At 33.4% G+C, this 16,123-nt stretch overlaps 1 protein-coding gene across 1 annotated transcript; it reads left to right on the top strand.

Moving 5' to 3' along the window:
- The first annotated feature begins 441 nt into the window (after nucleotides 1–441).
- Nucleotides 442–11,373, top strand: eve (homeobox protein even-skipped). The gene is made up of 3 exons (XM_077442343.1): nucleotides 442–829; nucleotides 4,203–4,411; nucleotides 10,169–11,373. Exons 1-3 carry the CDS (start codon nucleotides 691–693, stop codon nucleotides 11,078–11,080), a joined length of 1,260 nt encoding a protein of 419 aa, XP_077298469.1. The 5' UTR covers nucleotides 442–690; the 3' UTR covers nucleotides 11,081–11,373.
- The last annotated feature ends 4,750 nt before the right edge of the window (nucleotides 11,374–16,123 follow it).

Raw genomic sequence — 16,123 nt, 5'->3', positions numbered from 1 at the left:
TGGGGATAAAGCCGAGTCACTAATTTATGTAGACATAGCAGGTATGTACATATATATAATACTTATATTTAAGAGAGCTCTCTCCGCCAACAAACTATTTGTTATAGTTTGGCGGATTTATTTATATATTTGTAATATGTGTGTTTGAAATGAATAAATTTCTTCTAATAAAGCGGAAAAACGACCGAAAGAGCCGAAGTGAGCACTAGCGCGGCGACAGTAAACGGCTATGATTTTATATGCCTCTTTATAGATTTTGTCACCCTTCTCTGTCTTTTTGCACGCGGTGGAAAGAGATAGAGTGCGTGATAATTTGACGGCGAGAATAGAGGCTTGTGATTGGTCCGCGCGGACACAGGAGGCGGAGCTGAGGGAGGGTCCACGGCCAGCTTAGAGATGAGCCGTACGTTTGCGACAGTAGTATCGAGTCGGCAGGTGCGTTGAGTGCGTTAATTACCGCTAACTACCGAACCGATAAACGCACTCGGTTCCCGCGAACCGCAACACATTCTCTACACCGAACCGAGCCTTTCTTCATTTTATTACCCAAACTATATTTCGGTGATATTCTGACATGACGCTCAGCTGACATCGCCCCAAGACTTGTTGATTTTATTTCGAAATATAATCAGTTGTTATAATAGTGCGATCCGTTGCTAGTATTTGGATAAACGACTGCTTATAGGGAAGATGCAAGGATTTAGAAATTACGGTGTGGACGTGCACAAGAACGGGAGCGGCTCTCAAGGCTCTATAGTGGTCGATCTGTTGCCGCCGCAGTATGCCGGTATGGGTGCACATTCGCCGCCGGAATCGCCGAAAAGTAAAGGTAATTTTTTCATTTTTATATCATAATATATTAAATAAACGTCCGTAGATCTAACGATCAATTTTTACAACTGAAAAATCAATTAGAAATACATTAAATATCAGTACGAAGAAAAAGTACAACATAAGTATATCTTCTCGCTATCTCAATTATGGTAAAACACATATCTATGCATTCATTAGTTAAATTTTCCACTAGAAAAAACAACAAAATAGGAATTTCTTAGAAGCTTCTTAGTAGTTTGTATAAAAAACTGTATCGAATTTTAAAATGTAATATTTTTAAGCTACAGATGAGTGTATTTCGTATATTCATAATAAAATATATAATTTCGAAAGAGACTTTGTAACTATTGTTGGTTCGTAGAAAAACAAATGAATATTCAAATAAATTTAAATAAAATAAAACTATTCAAATAAATTTAAATAAAATAAAACTATTCAAATAAATTTTATAAAATGTTTACTATTAGGCCATGTTTAAGCGTTTGATATAATACATATACCGAGCGAAGCCGGGTAAAAACACTAGTCAATTATAAAATGTAGAAAACTTGATTTTTTAATAGATTTGTATCAGCAATTAGATATATCATATTTAAGTTTTTTACTGCACCAAATAAGAGGTATGGATTATTACTACTTTTTTAACTTGCATAGAAATTTAGAATAGTATGCAATATAAAAGCATAATATAGGTTTTTTTAATAATTAAAGAAAAAAATGAAGTATTATCATAAACGTGTTAACCTTTGGATGCTCATCTGTCATTTGAAATCAATACATGAATTATATTCGATAACACTTCTATGTAAAATAAACCTGCACGGAATGCAAAAGCCTGCACTAAATTGTATGCAATAAATGCATTTAAAATATGCTAAAAGCATTTAACGACTTAATGATGCCATCAACTTTTTTCCGTCGAAAGGTTCGTCGAAATTTTTTACCTGTTACTTTTTTCAATGTGGGTTTTAAATAAGTCTGACGACATACAATTTAAATTGTATGTGTAAAATCCACAAATTTTTCGCCCCAATTCAATAACGTTAAATATCTCTATTTATTTATTTTTTTTGTCGACTAAATAATACCTTTCAGCGCTTTATTGTATCCACACGCATTGACCGATAAATTCAAAGCATTGTATGGCTTATTTTGCGACCGCAATTTGCAAAGCGAAATGTACATAAATTCGATTTATCTTTAGCGGGGGTGAATCGTTCATTCGTCGCGTATAATTGCCGACCGTTTAATTGACCGGTTCGCTCGATTAATTTCCGCCGTTGACCGGTTCGCGACCCACACATTAAGAGCCGATGCGAGGGTGGAAAAATTGCCAGGGCAGGGGTGCATCGGCAATTCGATTCGATAAATAAATGCCGTGACACGATTTGAGAGATTCCCATTTAGATATATCGATGCGGAGTAAATTGGTATTGTGCGTAATCTCTCGCTGTAGTCGCTTTTTCGGCTTCCTTTTATTACGAGCTCGCAAAGGGCGGCCGACGAGAGTGTTTCCGCGCGTTTTTCCCTTCGGGCGTTTGTGTTGTTTGCCGACTTTTAACCGATAATGAAACGTTTAAAGGGTTGAGATTTTTTTAATGTTTCCGAAGCGACCGAGGACGATGCTAAAAGCTACCGTAAATAAACGAATAAATAAATAAATTTTAAAAGATTGTTCAGTAAGCGAATACAAAAGCTGTGGGCGAAAGCCTTCTCGGAACTTTGAGGGTCGGAGCCGAGTGGAAATTAGCGAAATGAAAGGTTTCGCAAATGATTGAAACGAGCCGACTTGTTTGATTTTTCAACATTTCAACGAAACATTAAACACTTTAATGTTTCGTTGAAACATTAATTATTTTTTTAAAATAAATTTATTTAATTCACAAACAATAAATATAATTAAAGTTACATATGTTGGTAGTACACGTATATTTCTCATATTAACAATAAAACAAATTATTAAACAGCAACAAATTGACTTATTGATACATCCAGTTTGTCATGATTACAAATAACATATTAATGATTAATATCCAGATCATAGTAGATCATCCCACAGGTGAACTAAGGGTTTGCTGAAGGTTCCCTTTCAAAAAGATTCCGAAAATTATATTACATACATATATTGTTTGAACTATTGTTCAAACTCATTACTCATTTTTAAATTTAGTAAATAACAATAAATGGCATTATTTATTTAAATTAGGGGATGGGGACCCAAATCGAGTTGATCCGCCACTGTATATAAAGTGCACGATGTTGAACAATAAAAGCAAATAATTTGAAAAATATTTGAGATATTTAATTTAAATTAAATAAATAGTAAAAGGTTTAAAATTACTTTATTATTATAAGAATTGTTACAACAATTATATTATATTGAAATTAATTTATCAATTTTTAATAGAATATAAAGCAACAAGCATATAATTAGTTGATATTAAATTGAACATTACAGCACTTTAAAAAATTATTTATTTTTTATACAATACATTGACACGTTTTTTCCCAACATAATTTTCAAATAAACAACATTATTTAAAACTTCCATTTGCATTATACACCTTTCTCTTTTTCTAACGTCTACTAAACATGCAATCTCTTTCTGTTTTTTTTTTATAAATGAAAGTAAATCTTCCTATGAAAAATACTAAACTGCTGAAAAAACATCGTTTTAGCCGCTTTCGAATCACAACCTCACCTCTACACAATTAAATTACATCATAAATATCACAATCCAGTCGAAGGGCAACTACATACTAACTCAAGATATATTACACCAAGTAGTCATATTTAGTACGTATTTGTTTAAATTTATAACCGATTGATTTATTAAAACTGGAATGGTATTTAAATTGCACGCCGCTGTTGAGCCACACATATACATATAATACATAAATCAACACGAAACTTAGAAGATAATTAGAAATCTTAATCAATTTACAATGTCGATAACGTCTAGACTGCGGTGAATTACGATCACTAACGATCAATTAACCACCTGGCCAGGCTAACACGTATACTGCCTACGAGTAGGTTAAACGTTTTTTTTATGATTTCAAAACCCAAAACTACATACTAACCGGAAATGCATATCCGAGTATCATACATAGAATCTGAGCATCCTTGGTCCATTAGCGTGTTTTCGGTAGTTCCCAATACCCACATATGACCACTTGTGACGTCTAGACAGTAATTAGTCTGGAGTATATGTTTTTAAGTGGTGTTTTGATGCCTAATTTGTCAAGTTTTTAATTTTATGCCCTTGTCTGAATTTTTGCATTTCTTTTTGAATTTAATTTCGTGGCAGTAAACTTTGTTTTATGATGGATATTAATTATTCCACTTGTGGTTTTTTTTTATTCTAGATTGTACTAGTCCTGGCCTCGACCAGCATTCGTCGTCTATGAGCTCGTCTGCGACTTCTTCGGATCCGAATATACGTCGTTATAGAACTGCGTTCACTAGGGAGCAATTGGCTAGGTTGGAGAAGGAATTCTTCAAGGAAAATTACGTATCCAGGCCAAGAAGATGCGAACTGGCTGCTCAATTGAACCTACCAGAGTCGACTATAAAGGTGTGTATTTTGATTCAGTGAATACGATACGAAAAAACAATTTAGAATGGTGATAAAGCTTTGATGATTATTTTTGTAAATTTTAAATAAGTGTAATTTTATCTCAAATAGAATTGGGGTGAAATTTCTTAATCTTGGTTATATAATAAAACCAGAAACACAAATTAAGATTTTTCTATGCGAAATTTTAGCGTTCGATTTAATCTCCCTTTGAGTTTAGGTACATATGTACTTAATATCTTAAATTTTGTTCTCGTGCCTTGATTTAGAAACTGAAGATCTATGATATATATATATATATATATATATATATATATATATATATATATATATATATATATATATATATATATATATATATATATATATATATATATATATATATATATATATATATATATATATATGTATATATAATGGTTCATAAAATCATCTTATATTAATATTTATTATTAACTAAAGCGACCATTTTCGATTTTTATATGAAATTATACTTAATTATGAATTTATAATATGAAACTGATCTTTTAAAAGAAAATGCGCAGTTAAATAAATACAAATACCATCATTTTTAATATGATGTAATCAAATTAAATCTTTATATCCAAAGTCATACAGAATTTGATGAATTTCCATTCGTAAAAAATAGGACTTTACACCCGGAAAATTATCGTTTGACAATTTCAAATGAATGATTCAAAATCTAAGAACGCATTTATCACGATGATGATAATTTTCAGTTGTCAAGTTAAATTGATTAAATAATGACGGAATCGTCTTATGTTTTATGATATTTTTCATTCAAACAAACAATGTCACATAATTATAATGTATCAGAAAAACAACAAATACAACCAGAAAACAAGTTTATAATTAATTGCCTGAAATTCATTCGTAACTTTCATTTTAAATGATTTTAACTACAGATTGATCTCAAAAATTGTGGTCGGATTATTTCCCACAAAAGGATTGCTAACACTTGTGTTGTACTAATGTGTTGGTTTTATTATTTTATTTATTTTTAATTTTTATATGTAGAATCCTTGGGTAAAAAGCTTTGCACTATTAATACATGAGCCTTTTAAATAAGACCCCTTCTGATTAATAACGGCAAATTCAACGCGCATAAATACATACGTATATATCTACATATAGTCGACACAAATGCATTTTACGATCGCGCTAATAATTCGAACCTAATTTTATATATGAAATTACGCACATGAGTGCTAATCATCGATTGCCAATATAAAACATTCTCTTTTTATTTATACGTATTATTGCACTCAGATATGTATGAATAAATGTAGCGGTGATTTTTTTTTTATTTAAAATTTTAACATACGAACGAACGGTAGCGGATTTTATTTCGTTAATATAATATGTATAATATTAAAATAATAATAGTAAATGTAAGATAATACGACTTGTGGAAATTTACATTTGCCTGCAATAAACACGACGATGCTAAAAATATCGCAGACGACAAATTAAAGTCGCGTTTTGGCGGCATTTAAAAAAAAAATGACAATTAACACGTTAAAAGCCCGTCATCGAGACGCCATTTTGTTGACATTAAAAATTTTAAACATTTTTTCCTTCGTATTTGAATTACAATTATGTACGAAACTTTTAGATTAGATTTTTTTTTACTCGGACAAAGAACACATTAGCGACCCCATGAAAAGTAATCAAACGTTTTATTTTTTGCATATTTTCGCAATTTTTTTCGTCGTCGGCACAAATTGAACATAAAAATTGTCATTGTTTCGCCGCTCGAAAGAGAGAGACGTGTTGACTGAAATTATTATCTCGAATCATCAGAGCCGGCGGAGGAAAATAAATAATACAAAAAACGAGTTATTTCAAAGGTGTCGATTTTTTTAAGTGCTTCGCCGCCGGCATTTTCCGGATTTATAATCAATATAAAAACGAATCAACCGGTAGCCGAGGTGATTATGGCGATCCATCGAAACATTCAACACGGGTAGTCGATTACCATAATATGATACAAACGTATAGACGTATTGTAAAGTCACATACATACATACACACAATGGAAGTGGTGGAATTTTGGTCGTTTTGAAATGTGATTTTAATGATTCGGGAGTGTGTTTGGGATTTGAATTTGAGGGGTTATTTTGCGCGGGGGTAGACCGGGAGCGTGTTAGATGTATCATGTGGCTGCTAAGTGGCGGTCGACTTTGATCGTAGGCCGGTAGCGGCCCAAACACCATAAAACAACACCATAAAACGATACACCATTGGCGGCCGCTTTGTCAGAGACACGTGACGGGGATGCTGACCGTCGATGACACACATTAACCGAAGCTGAACTGATTTCTCATACAGTTTACGACTTTAAGTGTAGGTACTCAAGTTTCATCCGAGTTAATTTTGGCCGTACTTAAACTTGTACAATGACGTTTTATTGATAAAACAATTAATCGACCTATAAAATTGTATAATATGTAATAAATTTTAAACCAAAAAGTTCATCATCTCGAAAGTAATATCTAAGCTTTATTCGAATTTACGACTGGAAAAGTACATAGATATATGTATGTGCTAAGCTCGGATCTACGTGACGAGACAGAATGTTAAATTACAGAAAACACAAATATCGGAAGGCAAAGATCTTATGTCGAAAGATCTTACTCACTTAATTTGATCGAAAGAAATACATACTCACTTAATTTGCGCGAGCAGAATACAACAGGAATAAGAGGAACATGCTTTTCCTCCCGTATTCTGCGCACGCACATTAAAACGGGAGGCAAAGCCTGTTCCTGTTGTATCCTGCTCGCGAAAATTAAGTGAATATGTACGTGAGTATGTATTTCGACTTACGATCTTTCGATTTTCGATCTTTGCCTTCCGATATTTGCGTTTTCTGTAATTTAACATTCTGTCTCGTCACGGAGACCGGTTAAACTCATACAAAATCTTTTCAATATCAATCTTACATATTTTTTATTACATTTTATACCAGCAAGGCCGGTAAAAGTTGGAACTCTCGACAGGGTGGACCTTCTAAGCTCGGAAGCGAGGCTCGGTCGAACCGCTCCTTCCTGTCATTGGTTGCTCTTTGCAAGTGCTATAGTATTTACGTACCCTGAATTAACTTGACTTTTACCTAATGACATACTCCGACATATAATGCCTGGTTTGCATATAATTTCGGACGGTTGGGTAGCGTATGGAAATATTTTCTCCCGTTTTTTTCACAGTAATCTTCCCAGACATGCATACAACAAATCCTGAAAGTTTCATCGTAATCGGTTGAGTGATTTAGGAGCCTATACCAGACAGACAGACAAACAGACATTCAATTTTATATACATATATATGTAAGGAGATATTTCTTAGATACTATTTATGTATCTATAGGAACTAAATTAACTAACTTTCGGTCAATTTTTAAATATTTTATAAACTAGCTTTGTAAATTGAAACGTTGAATGAGTTGAACGATCTCTACGACTGAAAAATTGCATCATCTGTATGACAAAATTCCCAATCGATTAACCTTTTCTAAAAAAAAATTACAGTGATTGAGTATTTTATCATAAGTCAATATAAAAAAGTCAATTTTCAAACACACAAACTAAAAAAAAAAGTGATTCATATGAAGAATCATTAAAATTGAATCAAATGTTACATATTTAATTTTAAATTCGCTTCATAGTTGTGAAACCTTCATAAAAACGTACACATGCCATATTAAGGGCTATGCAACATTCGAATATTGAACAATAAGTTTTTAACTATTTATATGAAGTTTTGGTCAAGATATTATTAAAATTTCAACAGAATCCTAATGTGGAACGTTAAATACAATCAAATGTGTTGTAGATCGAAACAAAATAAATAAATTCATATAAAAAGTACTCGAATATACAGATTTAGGATCTATAGTCATAATTAATACATTGACATATATCCGCTTTATTGGGAAGTTTGGCTGACTATTTGGAACAAATACTAAATAACGAAAACCAAATGATGAAACTAATAGTAGTCTTTCAACTTATTAGAGGTAGCCGGCTATTTGGGTCACAGTATTGTGGATCAATGTGTCCAAATTAAGCAGAATTTGCTTTACGTCATTAAAAAAGTTTCAAAAGTTCAGTACATATTTGATTGAAATATTCAATTGTATCATACGGTATGATTCATACAACCGCTTCATAACTGACCCATCCATACCTTATAAGCTTTCGATCGCCTTCAAAACTCCAAACACTTGACCATACAAGGCGGTGAATAAGATTTTCGACAATTGATCGTACCGGTAGTGTCTGACCTCGCTCTCCTCCGCTCTCGCAACTCGGCTCGCGGTGATAATTGTCATTGAAGACGTTTTCAATTAAAGATATTTCTTTTGTGCGTCCCGGCCCGGTTTATTGGGATCCGATCCGACATATTTCCCAACATTTCGAGCCGTTCATACATACATATATTTAGATGCGCGTTTGTTTGACGACATAATGCATACACACTCTTGCCGAGGCTCAAGTGTTAATTAGCCATCACTGGCCGACAAAGAACTCCGATATCTCCCCACTCGACAAACACCCGAACATTATGTGAACAAAAAAACACTCATCGGGATTTCCCCACACCTCGCTCAAACACACATACCACTTTTCAACAGTGCTGTTCAACTTAAGCATACCTTATTGTCGTATAAAGCTGATGAGCCGAGAGTAAATCGAAAAACGGCTACGGAATATTATGTATTCATATAAGAAGTATGAACGCAATAGATAGGCAAACATACTCATATTATCATCGAGAAAATCGAATAAAAATTTAAATTTGAACCCACGACCTATTGTAACTCTGCTGGTAAAAAAAGCCTAACTAGTGAGCTACGCTGTGGTTCGAGATATATAACAGCCAAAAACCAAATAAGGCAACCAAATAAAATAAGATTTATGTAAGATTTGGCTTTGAACGTGTAAGGTGTGTGGTACAGAGCGTGTATGGGTGGAATTTTTGTGTACTACCTACATAGCTTGTAACCGGTGACTGGAAAAATGCACTCGAGATAGTTGCACTCTCGAGACATCCAAACTTTCAAAGATGCTCAAGGAGAACTAACGCAATAGAATTCCACAAAAAAGCGTCTAGGGATAGTTGTATGTTATCCGAGGGTGCTAAACTTTTTGTGCGAAATTCTATTGCTTAAGTTAGGACTTCTCGAAACTGCACTACTATTCAGTTCAATTTAGTACATCTTTCCGGGAACCCTTGTAACCATAGATAGAATACTTGCCCTAATAAAACACTGTATGATCTAACCCACGTGGATTATTTGGAATCCCTTTGAATCCTGATCCTACATATGTATATTACATTGAAAATTCAAAATATAAAAGTAAAAGCAACATGTAGATATGTACAGGATGCAATAGCTCAATGGTATTAGATTTAATGACGTTTAAATAGGACTTCATTAGGTAGTACCTACATATTTGTTTGAGGATTAGATATATGTATAATATAGAGCACATTATTAAAAAGGCAGGTCTTATTTCATTCCCCATATAGCTATACGCTTCATAGTTTTGAAACATTTTTACTAACCACATTATCCCAAGCTTAAGTAAGGGAAGCAAAACCAACTAAGTAACGAACTGCCTAGACATTATAGAGAAACAGAGTCCTGAGAGTCAGGTCAAATTCTAAATATTGATCAATAAATGTGAAGCTCATCAACATATTCTTATATTCTATCTCTTTTGTCCTCAGGTATGGTTCCAAAACCGACGCATGAAAGACAAACGCCAACGCATTGCAGTAGCTTGGCCTTACGCAGCAGTCTACAGTGATCCAGCATTTGCTGCTTCAATCCTTCAAGCGGCAGCCACATCAGTAGCACTTCCATATGCCTACCCAGGACTGACACATCCAGGCCTTCAAAACCCGGCTCTCCTCTCGCACAACCCATCTGCAGCCGCTCACTTCGGAAACCCACAACTTTTGAACCCGGCGGGCAACTTATTAGCCCACCCAGCAGCCAACCACTTCAACCCTTACAGCCATTACGCAAGATACGCCCCCTATCCCATCCCAGCCAACACATCCCTGTCCCAAAACGGAATCAACCTATCCCAAAACCACTCTACAAGCCCTCAATCACCCATAAGATCAGCAAACTACTCCAACAACTTACTCCATTCAATCAATCTGACACACCAAGCCCTGAATCCAGCACCGCAGAATGCTTATTTGGGCATGGGACGCAACCAAAAAGAAGCAGAAGTACCTAGAAGTTCCGTATCTCCGAACACTGTGTCGTCCAGCCACAGAATCAAGAACAATTCAAGCCCTTGCAATTCAGACATAAGCGTCAATTCAAACTTGAGCTTATCGCCTGCTAGTCATGCCGAGCACAACGACATGAACGAGTCTGGAGCGAAGCCTCACGTGGAGAAGATCCTGAGCCAGCTGAACCAGAATCGTCCGTATCATCAGCAATACAGCGAAGTTCTCCGACAGCATCATCTGGAAGGGTATGGCCTGTCAAGCTCGGATAGGAGTTTGTCTTTGCAAAACTCCATGTTGGATTTCGAGCATGGAAACGACCGCAAACTAGAGCCACAGACTACGATAACCCAAGACAAGCCAAAGCTGTTCAAACCCTACAAGAGCGAAGCTTGAATGATTGAATTGATCAAAAGCTGATGTACCAAATTATATTTATTTCGTGTGCGCGCATGTTCGATTTAATTTATTGTTGTTAATATTTGATGTATTTTTTATTATTATTGTATAATCGTACGATGTTGGTATTGTTGAACAATAGACTTATTATAGGTATTGTATTATTGACTAAAATATAAATTAATTAGGTAGTATTAATAAATTTATGTATAATCGTTCGGATCGTTATGTATGTATTTGTATATATGTATGTAGATATGTACGCATTAAATAAGATTAATTGCATATTTAAAAAAAATAATAGTAAAATTAAAAATGAATTTATTATAAATGAGTCATAAATGTTATAAACTTTGATGCTTTTCTATGTAAATATTATATTATACTGATTGTATCTATGATATTATTATAATAAGCGATGAAATAAAATAGGTAATATTATATGAAAATAATACACTTTTGTTTTATTTATTTATTTGTTTTACAATTGAATTCGGATATTACGAAAGTCAATCAAAATTTTATTATCAAGTATACATATACATATACCTATGTATGTATATACATATTATATATAGGTACTATTTTCTGCAAATCAATCGACTTTTAATAGTAAACGTGTTTCTAACTTAACATTTCGTTTCCAAGAAGATAAGTGGAAAAAAATCTAAAACATATGAAGACGTAACTGACTCAATAAATAAATAAGTATATGTTCAAAAAACATCTATCTGTAACAAGTCAGACTAATAAAAACCTTGTAAAATAAGAAAAGGTGACTATTTATTCCACGAGAAAATTCGACAAGAATATTTTGCCTCTGATCCAAATCTACATATTTCGCTTCTGATCTAAAGACATTCAAGGAATTGTCGATGATGATGCTTACAACAAAATCTTGAGCGTAATAAAATTCAAAATTTAATAATAGGAAAGACTTGCCACCTTACTACCAACTAGTTAATTTAGAAATAAAAACAAGATCAAATCTACAAGTCTTTATTTTAATTCAACGCCTTGGATGCACTAAGGGGGTTGACAGTTTATTGAATAACAAAAATCTATACTTCTATTCAACACGATATTCTAGTGAACTCATTGGATAAATAGAACATTATAAAAAAATCATATTTGATAAATGAAAAACAGCTTACAAAAAGTTTTTCTTTTGGAAAATCACTCGAGGGGGGGGTTTACGCATATATTTCAGCCCCCCCTAAAACAAATCCTCCCTACGGCCATGAGTTCAGACCTCTTCTCAATTTGATAGAAACTACATTTCAAATCTGCATACATTGGGTCACACTTAGTTATTAATGGCTTGTATTTTGCTGGGAAGTGTTTTACTCTATTTAAATATTAAATGGCCAGTATTTCTGGCCACAGTGTCATATTGGGGTGACCTGTAAAGACACTGTGCTATATTTGTGTATTAAACAAATAAACAAAGATTAAACGGCCAGTGACCATCGTTCAGTATATAATTGGTCAGTATCTAATATATCATTTCGAAAGTGATTTTGTATGTAACTATTGTTGGTTCGTAGACAAACAAATGAATATTCAAGTAAATTTAAATAAAGTAAAACTATTCAAATAAATTTAATAAAATTTTTACTATTAGATTGGCCATATTTAAGGGATTTATATTACAAATGACGAGCGAAGCCGGGTAAAAACACTAGTAAATAATAAAAGGTCAGTATTTCTATTAAATGGTTATTATTTAATGGTCAGCATTAATGTTAGATGGCAAATTTTATTTTGAGGAATGACTAGTATTACTTTTTCGTTTGTATCAATCACTGATCTGATAGACAATCCCATCCAATATTGGTTATTTGTTCTGGCGAATGTATGTATGTAGGTGTGTTAAATTTTTATTATTTTTAAAATGTCCATTTGTTATTTATATTGGTATTTAATAATATAATACTGACTATTTTTTAATTAAAATACTGGCCGAAAACTGATTTCTATACTTACTGAAATTGATTAAAATACTGGCCATTTAATTTGTTGCCGTTATTAATTCAATATTCATATACATAGATGCGTACGATTATGAAACATACGTACGTATGTTGTATGTATACTTTCACACATACTGGCTATGAGAGCATTTTCGATACTAATTGACCGACAAAAGTTGTATCGAAATTGACAAAAGACAAAAGTTCTATGTACTTTCGAATGTCGGAATTTGTTCAAATTTTTTTTAATACCTAACATTACTATAAATATTATACAATTTAAAAGGTCAAAATAAAATAATGAAATATTGTTTTAAAAAATATTACTACTTCCAGCTTACGAATTCTAACCAAAACCTTATCAACTCTAAGTTTGTACATAAAGAATACAAATATAAAGCTCGATACATTCAGGGGTGTGGAAAAAATCGCGATTTCACAACATTTTTTACTTTTCTAAGAGGAAAAAATCCTACTTCCAGAATATTTAATTTAATTTTTGTTTTATTTTCATCGCATTAATACAAGGATTATACTCTCGTGAAGACCATACATGTTAAAGAGGTCAGAAAAAATAATGGAAGAAAAATCGAGTAAACCGCCATTTCCGGTTGACTGATGCTTACCAAATTTTATATATAACTAAGTATAAAGCTTAAAATTCTAGATATGAAATTTCACTTGAATAAATTAAACGGTTTCTGAGAAAAACATAAAAACCCTCGATTCTCTAGAGTAAAAGTACTATTTCCGGTTCAGGTAAAAATATTCAAAAAATATTACGTTATAAAATTTATAATTTCTATTACAAGTAAAAAAAATTCAGTCCCATTCAGTTAAAGATTGGGAGATAATTGAATTCAAAAACTTAAAAATAAGATGACACCTATTAGGGGAGGTACCATTTCCGGTCAACTAAAAAATGTGAAAAAAATTAACGTCGTATCGATAAGAATTTTAGTAACCGATACTAAGTTTCAGTCCGATAAGACTAACGGTGTTCAAAAAATCCCCAAAATACACAAACACACACACACATTTTTTCTAGATCATGGAAACGTGATCAGCAATCAATTCCGAGTTCGAATCAGTCAAAATTTCGCATGATTATTGTTACTACATACATAGATAAAGTAAAAAAGTCATAGTCGGAGTCGCTTGATTTAACGACTCCATAGATATAGCCCTCTTGAAAACACCTACGAGGATTGGATCATGACGGTGTTACCTTATCGTTACCTTATTACCGATTTTCAGTTATAACTTTCAGATCGACCCTTTCAGAACACCCCCTACCCCATTCAATCGAGCCAACACGTATACCTTTACGTACCTAATATATCCGGTCAATGAATATAATGTATTAAAGGTGTCGATCTGGATTCGAACCTGCGTTAAATGGTTCGGCAGTCAATCACTCCATTTTGTGGCACAAAGCCGCGCACCATACTACCCAATAAATCCACACTAATTTATCGCCGGCTTCCTCTGCTTTATTGGAATTAAGCCTAATTTGGCCAACGAGCCCGCACTGAAAGGGCGCAAGCGACGCGTGACACTGCTCCGAACGTCGCCTCTAAAACTCCCTTGAATAAGGCTCACTTTCGCTCGCGCTTGTCGGAAAATCGTTCCGTACGCGTTCGTCGGATTTGGTTCGTGGGATGTGAGGGCGTTAGGTTCGCTTTCGCCGATGGTCGTGTCGTCTCTTACGTCGTTTGGACGTTGCGGTGAAACATTTAATTTAGTTAACCGCGGCCAATAAAGATTTTGCTCGAGGCGCTGTCGTCGCGTATAATAAATTCATCGCGCAGATGCAAAATTAGCTCGCTATAAACGCACTATGCAATTTCAATTAAGCCAAATTGCACACGTCAATTGTTGTAAATCTCGACTAGATATGTTTTGCATTCGAATGGCTTTACGGTGTAGGTGATTGCTACGATTTTACGGTGTAATTATATTATATTATTAGGAATGTTATATTATATTAAAGTTGTTTTGATGCACTTGATAATAAGTGGTATAACACCGATAAAAGATCAGCGCACAAAGTGGTATTTGGCCAATTTTTTTTACGTTGTTTTACCAGAAAATAGCTTTCTGTACGAGTTATTGACGATTGTAAACAATCTTAAAATTGTTGATAATTTTTCGAAATTCCTCAAGTTTCGCAGGAGGGCACTTCGTAAAAGTTACTAGTTTCTTCTCAATCTTTGAATTTTTGAATAAAAAGCCTTCCTATAAAAAATTATTATATCACGTAGATGTTTTCAGGTCATAATGCCTATGACAGAATCCTCAGAAGCTGGAATTTAAATAAAGAATGTAAATAAGTAAAAAATTGGAGTTCCAAAATATTATTAATTCTTTTTTTAAGGGGCGAATTCGGGCAAATTTTGTTTTACTAGAATAAAAGTAGAAATCCTCAAGTTTCATATCACATTATTTGATTCGGCTTAAATAGACACAATACGTTTAAAACCATCATTTGTACAAAAAAGTATAGAAATCCCAAGTAAAAATAGTAGGGCTTGTTGACAGGTCGAAACATGTAAAATAAAATTTTAATAGGAATGAAACTTAGTTTAATATAGTGTAAATATCTTATTCTTTAATGTATATACTAAGTTTTCTACCAAAAACACTTTTAGCATAAAAATAATCACAAGGAAAGTTGTTTAACAACAAAATGCGCGAACAAGCAAATTACAGGATTCGACTGCGACTACATTTGGCTAGTGAGCTTAACCCAGGTAACGCCATATTTATCTACACGTTTTGGGACCCCAACATAAACTCAATTTGTAAAAATTTAAATTTTTGATTTTTGATCAGCTTTTGAGGCCAAATACCAGTATGTGCGGCGTTCAATGTATGTTTTTGATTCACTATTGCCAATTTCTTAAATAAAACCTTGCTTTTTTGCTGTACAATTGAAAATAGTGAACCATTTTTTGTAGACTAAAGTATCCTGGCTGCCTAAGTCTGGCTATAACTTATAACCGGAGCCTGAGGGGGCCGTGTATTGTTAAAGGTTTGACGAACAATGGATAGCACTGTGACTATC

This window comes from Arctopsyche grandis, chromosome 12 (assembly GCF_051622035.1).
Source record: "Arctopsyche grandis isolate Sample6627 chromosome 12, ASM5162203v2, whole genome shotgun sequence".
NCBI lineage: Eukaryota > Metazoa > Arthropoda > Insecta > Trichoptera > Hydropsychidae > Arctopsyche > Arctopsyche grandis.
The sequence above is the reverse complement of the archived record's forward strand: the minus strand, read 5'-3'. Positions and strand labels throughout refer to the sequence as shown.